This window comes from Rhinichthys klamathensis, unplaced genomic scaffold (genome assembly GCF_029890125.1).
Source record: "Rhinichthys klamathensis goyatoka isolate OS25496 unplaced genomic scaffold, OSU_Roscu_1.1 h1tg000261l_1, whole genome shotgun sequence".
NCBI lineage: Eukaryota > Metazoa > Chordata > Actinopteri > Cypriniformes > Leuciscidae > Rhinichthys > Rhinichthys klamathensis.
In genome coordinates, this window is record NW_026606782.1 from 386,134 (window position 1) to 393,530 (window position 7,397).

Here is a 7,397-nt window from a genome sequence, read left to right on the forward strand (position 1 = left end):
GGGGAAGGGGGTCACGTACGTCAAGAAGGTCCAACACATTGACCGTTTCTGGGACACTCATCACTACACTGAACAAAATTATAAACGCAATAATTTTGTTTTTGCCCCCATTTTTCATGAGCTGAACTCAAAGATCTAAGACCTTTTCTATGTACACAAAAGGCCTATTTCTCTCAAATATTCTTCACAAATCTGTCTAAATCTGTGTTAGTGAGCACTTCTCTTTTGCCAAGATCATCCATCCCCCTCACAGGTGTGGCATGTTCAGTGTAGGATTGCCAAAACCTGCCAATACCAGCCAATACCTGTGTTTTCTATTGAAGCACTGTGTTATACTACCGGTCACAATTGTGACCGTAAACAAATTTACAAGTCTTACGAGCAAAATATATATGCAGGAGTATAATTTTCAAAATATATCAGTTGTAGACCCTTTAAAGAATATATGTACAAAATATGATAGTTCTATTATGTAAATTAAGATGTTTTATATACTACTTTTTGTAGTAGTCTGAGGAAGACATCTTCTTCTAGATGTGCAAGCAGGAAGTGAACTGATCTGGTCATGTGACCTTTCACACTAGTCACATGACATTAATTGATTTTAATCAAGACAATCTATTTTGTCATTTAAAAGTTGAATTTCTTGCCCAAAGTCAATAACAACATTTTTTGAGCTTCCAGAAATAAGAAAAAAGCTGTGGTCACAATTGTGACCGGTGGGATTAAACGGGTTAAGGGCCTTTTCATAGAGGTTAAAACAGTAAAACAATTATTCACCAAAAAAGCAAAACGTAGGCCATCCTAACGTTTCGCCAACAGAAACTGGAATTACAACAAATAAATGTGACAACATATAAACGTGACAAATGACTTGGCATTTATAAAATAAATTAGATAATATTATTTAAATAATATTTATGTGGTTTTGTGCTCACCAAGTAGACTGGTGTTCCGACGAGCATCAGAGATCTCCTCCCCTCTTTCACATTCACTCCCATGATGCAACAGCAAACAAAGAGGGCAGAGGAAAGAGACATTACATGGAGAAACGGCAGCTAGCTAGAGAAAAGTTTCAAACGCCGAAAATAGGCACAATTCAAAAAGTCCACAGCGTAAGGTGTCACTTTATCGCAAAACGCGGTCATAAACTGCCCATTATTAATCGTCTCTGTGAAAATTGAGTTCGTTTTTGCGCTGTTTTTGTAAGTGCAGGTATCAGCTAGCCGTGAAGTAATAATGTCTCTTAATGTGATTTCATAACTCTCCGGACACTGATATGACCACTCCTGTTAGTTGACAGTGTATTCAAGGAACATCGGGTAATGTATAGTTAATATATATGTGTAAATATTGATGGCTAGTGTTGTAACATTAGATAGAAGTGATGTTTATTATAGAGGGCCTGTACAGGTTAGCATGAGTGCTAACTGCTCTTAAAGCGTTAGCTCGCTCATATTTATGAATTCAATAAGTGTTTTATTTTGAACTTTGAAATGTATAACTCGTTAACAGGGTGACAAATTAATATTCTAGCTCTATTATCAGCTGATTAATCACTTTGTTCACTTTACATACTAGCTTTAATCCCTGTCAGACAGACATCAATCAGACATAAATACTTAACCTACTGTAAAATAATGTCTGTATTTTGTGAACGTCAGCCTTCCTTGATAAGACATTTGCCTTGATTAAAATCGCTGTTTGGTGTGCAATTTGGTTTTAGTTATATTGAGTTCATCTGGTGAATCTCTACTGAATCTGTGCTCATCTATTGAACAAATAGCCCTTAAAGTCAACATGAATTAAAAACCCTTGTAACCCTGTTTACTTTATTGGTTCATGTTGCTGATCTTAGTGTGTGTGTGTGTGTGTGTGTGTGTGCGCGCGTGCTTAATTTGTGCTTGTAACTTCCATGTTATCTCTTTGGGTAGATGATTTGAAATACTTTCATGAAGTTGACATGTCCTTCTGTGCTGTACTCCATCTAAATCTGCTGTGCAGTATTTAGATTCCATTCATAATTCTGTGTGCAGCTTCTGTTAGAAAGAGACTGGTAATCGTGTTGAACAATTTTTTATTCATTTTTTTCCTGATATTTCCGTTTCAGCTTCACCATTAACTCTACTTTATAACTGAGTCTACCAATTTAGACTATGAATACCAGCCAACAGCAACATTCATAAGGGTAATTTCATGTCAAATCAACCAGTTTGGAAACTTCCCCTGCTCAAATTTTTTATTTTGTTTATATATTTTTTCTGAAAAAAGACAAACATAAATGTTGATGAAAGCCAAAATATTAAATGTCGCAGATGTATATTGACTGAGTAATCCACTATTTTGTAGAGGCCTAGAGGGGGGTCAAAATGACAACTTTCGCCTGAGAGTTTGGAGCCAAATTACAGGGGGGTAAAAATTAGTTTAGAAAAAATGGCAGCATCATTATTTTAATTTTACACAGAGATTGCTAGGTCTATTAGTTAAATCTGTTGACTTTAGCAAGCTTTTTTGCATTAGCCTATATTGTAACAGTGAAAGTTCAAAAATGAGAAAAAGCACTTGTGTTTTTGCCCCAAGTTTGCATGACTGTAACTCAAGAAGTATTAAATATATCTTAATATCCTTTTAGATTTTGGTTTTTAACAAACATTTCTTTTGGTATCTTCAATTTAAAAGCGTTATATGGTTAAATCCCAGAGATATGGAGATCTTAATGCTGCTCCATGAGTAAATTGGTAAATTGTGCACATTTTCAGTCGTCAAAAACAAATGTGGGTCACTTTGCATACAGCTGATTCTTTTTTTCTTTTAAAAAGGATCATCTGAACAACAGATAAGATTGAAACTAGAAATGTATCTCGTTTTTTTTTCTATCAACACAATTGCATAGAATATACCTGTCTGAGTGCCATAAACATGTTTTTTCCAAAGTTTGTGTGCCTGTCACTTAAAAAGTATTAAAAATATCTCAGTATGATTTTAGATGCTGGTTATTAACAAACTTTTCATCTGAAATCTTCATTTTCAAGTATCTATGGTTTAATCCCATAGATAAGGGGATCTCAATGCGGCTCAATGTCCAATTTGTTGATTTTTTTTTTCCATTTTCATTGGTCGAAAACCAAATGTGATTCACTTTGCACACAGCTGATACTTTTTGCATTTAATGGGTAATGTTGTAAATAATAAATAATGTTGAAACTAGAAATGTATCTTGTTTCCCTCTATCAAAACAATTGCATAAATTGCACCTCTCTGAGTGCTCAGGTGAAAATTGTCATTTTGACCCCCCTCTACAAAATACAATATTTTGGCTTTCTTCCTCATTTATGTATTTCTTTCACCAGAATTTTTTTTTAAATCAAAATAAAAAAAAATTTAGCCCGGGACCTCTGGTTTAGTTGACACGGAACGACCTATAAGTTAAAATAATATATTTGATCTATTGTTTAGATAATTACTCAACTATTTAAATAAGTCATTTATTTTGAAGTGAGAATACACTATCGTTCAGAAGTTTGGAGTTTGTAAGCTTTTGTAATGTCTCTTATTCTCACCAAGGCTGCATTTATTTGACCAAACTACAGTAAAAACAATAACATTGTGAAATATTTAAAATATTATTTATTCATGTGATGCAAAGCTGAATTTTCAGCAACCATTATTCCTCAGTCCTCAGTGTCACATTACATGATCCTTCAGAAATCTTTCTAATATGCTGATTTGGTGCTCAATTATTATAAATTATATATATTTTTTTATTATTAGTGTTGAAAACAGTTAAATTCTGCTTAATATTTTTGTAGAAACTTTTGTAAAAAAAATATATATATATTGTAACGATACATTTTTTTTTACTGTCACTATATTAATCAGTTGAATGCATAGCCTACTTGCTGAAATAAGTATTAGTTAAAAAAAACCTACTCCAAACTTTTAAACAGTAGTATAAATGTAACTTTACAATTGGACATAACCCAAAACAAAGACGAAAATGTGACCATTTAGACCAACCATTAATTGTAGTCTAATATTAATTTATTATTACTTATTAATTTATTAGACACAACAGAATATTTGTGCTTTTTTGTCACAGCGTAGGACCTCTCAAGATGAGCTAGGCCAAAATGTGTATAAAATTGGTGAAAACCTTATACAATTGTATTGGTTTTATAGTTTAATTGCGAAAGTAACATGAGTTGCGGAATGTTTATGTAAGATTTCTCTGTGTTTTACTCTATATTAATGTATTTTTCAATCCTCTCTGTTTTGTAGGTATGGCAGTTGTGGGCCTTATGTGATCAGCTATGTGTAAGTGTTCACAATCATCTCCCTCATCCCAAGAACATCACGTGTAATCCCCCTCCAAATCATTAAGGGGGATCTTTCAGAATGAAGAAGATCAGTCTGAAAACAATAAGAAAGTCATTGAACATTAAAGGCAAAGAAGAGAATGAATATGCCGTATCGCAGCCGGACCTGGCAGCCAGTTTCTCTGCTGAAGACTCTCTGTTTGGAGGATGCTACAGCAAAGATTTCGCCAGCAGCGACCTGGATAACGAGGATGAAAAAAGATCCAAAGTCCGATCTAAGAGCGAGGGTCTCATGGGCACCTTGAAACGAAGGCTATCGGCGAAACAGAAACCAAAGGTCAAGAGTGGTTCTCCATCTGTATGCTCTATAGATGACGATACCTTCTCCTCCTCTTCGGCACCCATTACTCTAAGTGACATAAAATCCCAGCGTTCCTCCCGCTCCACATCCGTCCATAGTCATCATTACAGTCCCACCCCGTGGCCTCTCAGACCAGTGAACTCAGAGGAGATGTGTGTCAAAATGGACGTTAAGGCATTAATGAACTCCTCAGATCCAAGTCCGGCTTTCAACGGTGTGCGGCAAGACATCCTAAACCTCCAGAGAGAGTTTGAAGAATCTGGCAATTCGTTGAAAATCACCAGACGTGTGCCAGACCACCATTCTGGTGCTCAGAATGCTGATTTGCACCTTGAAATAGATGAACATGTGCCTGTAGTCATTGGTATTGCAGCTCAGGATTATATTCAGTACACAATGCCTTTAGATGATGTACTCTATCCTGACGACGAAGGTTCGCACTCTTTTTGCTTAGATGGTCCCACACCCATGGACGTTGTTCCGCAGTCAGAAGGATCTCTGCATGTAGATGAGGAGCCTATTGTCCAGGACCTCCTGTCACCAGACATCTTCATGGAGTCGTCATCTGTGAACCAGCTCTTTTTAAACACTGCAAATATCTTACTGCAGGGCTCCAGACTCGAAGCTCCTCTTTCCCCCATGCTACCTCCATTGCCCGATAGTTATCTCCAGAGAAGCTTCTCTCGGTTTGGTGGTACTCACGCTCAGGTTGCAGAGAGAGTCATGCAACATCTCAACTTTGACCCCAACTCGGCTCCAGGGGTGCAGCGGGTCTATGATGCTGTGCAGAACAGCGGACCCATGGTGGTTACTAGTCTCACAGCTGAACTGAAGAAGCTAGCCAAGCAGGGTTGGTATTGGGGTCCCATCACCAGATGGGAGGCAGAAGAAAAGCTGACAAATCTTCCAGACGGTTCTTTTTTAGTCCGCGACAGCTCCGACGATCGATATCTCCTAAGCTTGAGCTTTCGCTCACAGGGTAAGACGCTCCACACGCGGATTGAGCACTCGAACGGCAGTTTCAGCTTCTATGAGCAGCCTGACATTGAAGGCCACGTATCAATTGTGGATCTCATTGATAATTCGGTCAAGGATTCGGAGAACGGAGCGTTCTGCTACTCCAGATCCCGCTTACCGGGTTCCGCCACCTACCCTGTTAGACTGACCAATCCCGTTTCAAGGTTTATGCAAGTGCGTTCAATGCAGTACTTGTGCCGTTTTGTTATTCGCCAGTACACGCGGATAGATCTGATCCAGAAATTGCCTTTACCGAACAAAATGAAAGATTACCTGCAGGAAAAGCACTACTGAATGCAGTAAATCCTGACTTGGTTGCTACTTGCACTTTTTGGATAACACACACCGAAGCAGGTTTCGCAAACATTTCAAGAGTTTTGTTACCATTCAATTACACTTTTTGTTGAAAGAAAAGATGTTTGTCGGTCTGGTAGAGTAGATAATTCAGTGGTTTGTGAAGAAACGCAGTGCCAGAATGTTGTTAGAGTGTTTGGATCTCAATGTCGGAGCATTTTTCGCATGTTCTCTTAGTACTGTAGCATGTGATTTTGTTACAGTCAAAGACAGTCCAGTATTTTTCTGCATATCCCACATTATGAAATATCAGCACACAACTACAAGCTCCAGCTTATTGTAGGGCATTTAGAGATTCTTGGCAGCAATGCACAGAGGTATAGATGCCTTAATAATGGCCGCATGTTTGTGAATGCATAGACTACATTCCTCCTCGCCCCTTTTTTGAACACATAACTTTTGTTTTACTAGCCATTGTTGTGTCATGACCTTCTTCAAAGGGAAAATGTACTATACAATATGCCAAATGATGTCCTCTCACCCTACATATGATCTTACCCTTCTGTGGAGTTACTCTAATAAGCTATATTAGCTGCTCATATTTGTTAGATCATATTGTCACACCTCTTTTTTTTGTTGCATTTTTTAGCACATGTGAAGCCAAGGTTGGGTGCCTCGCTGAAATTCGTCTTTGCTGTAGCTAATTGATTTTGGACTGTATGATTTGTTCTTTATAACAGTCATCTTTTAACAGGCATGCAGTTATGTTATAAACGCATCTGGTCCATTGTTTAAGTGTTCATTAGAATAACTTATCATTGTTTGAAAACAGAAGGGTTTCCTGTGATGGACTATGTCAATGGTACAGTTTAAAATCATCTCTTTTTGGGAACATAATTTGCTTACTGATATGTTGTAACTTGAACTTGTTCTCCAGTTCAAAATAAAAGTTTTATATGGTTAATCTCTGTCAATTCCTTCTAATGTAAAATTGCTTGATCTGTTATTTAAATGTAGTAAAATCATTCTAACAGAAGCAGAGAGCAGTGCTGTGTGTGTATATATATGTATATATATATATATATATATATATATATATGTATATATATATATATGTATATATGTGTGTGTGTGTGTGTGAGTGTGTTTATGACAGGTTTTGCATTTATTAACATAGATTTTCTTGGTTCCCACCACTTATTCCCACTGTAATTTTCGCTTTCACCTCTTTTCGTTAATGAATTGCACAAATAGTGTCGAATTTTTGTGCCATTGTTGATGAGTTTCTTGACTTGCATATAATTCCTTGTTTTAATAGGCGCTAAATACATTACATTTTTATAATATCTTTTATACTAAAGTTATTTACTAGGAACAAGTCTTTCTTTCTGATTTTCATAAAACATGAT

The 7,397-nt window shown here is 36.7% G+C and overlaps 1 protein-coding gene across 1 annotated transcript; it reads left to right on the top strand.

Annotated features, from left to right (window-relative positions):
- Positions 1 to 1,000: 1,000 nt before the first annotated feature.
- Positions 1,001 to 6,183, top strand: socs6b (suppressor of cytokine signaling 6b). Its single transcript, XM_056267517.1, has 2 exons — positions 1,001 to 1,322; positions 4,279 to 6,183. The coding sequence occupies exon 2, from the start codon at positions 4,396 to 4,398 to the stop codon at positions 5,986 to 5,988; it is 1,593 nt and encodes a 530-aa protein (XP_056123492.1). The 5' UTR covers positions 1,001 to 1,322; positions 4,279 to 4,395; the 3' UTR covers positions 5,989 to 6,183.
- Positions 6,184 to 7,397: the final 1,214 nt, after the last annotated feature.

Bases quoted from the DNA above. Each gene is read 5' to 3' on its own strand.
- socs6b (XM_056267517.1), top strand. From the start codon at position 4,396: ATGAAGAAGATCAGTCTGAAAACAATAAGAAAGTCATTGAACATTAAA.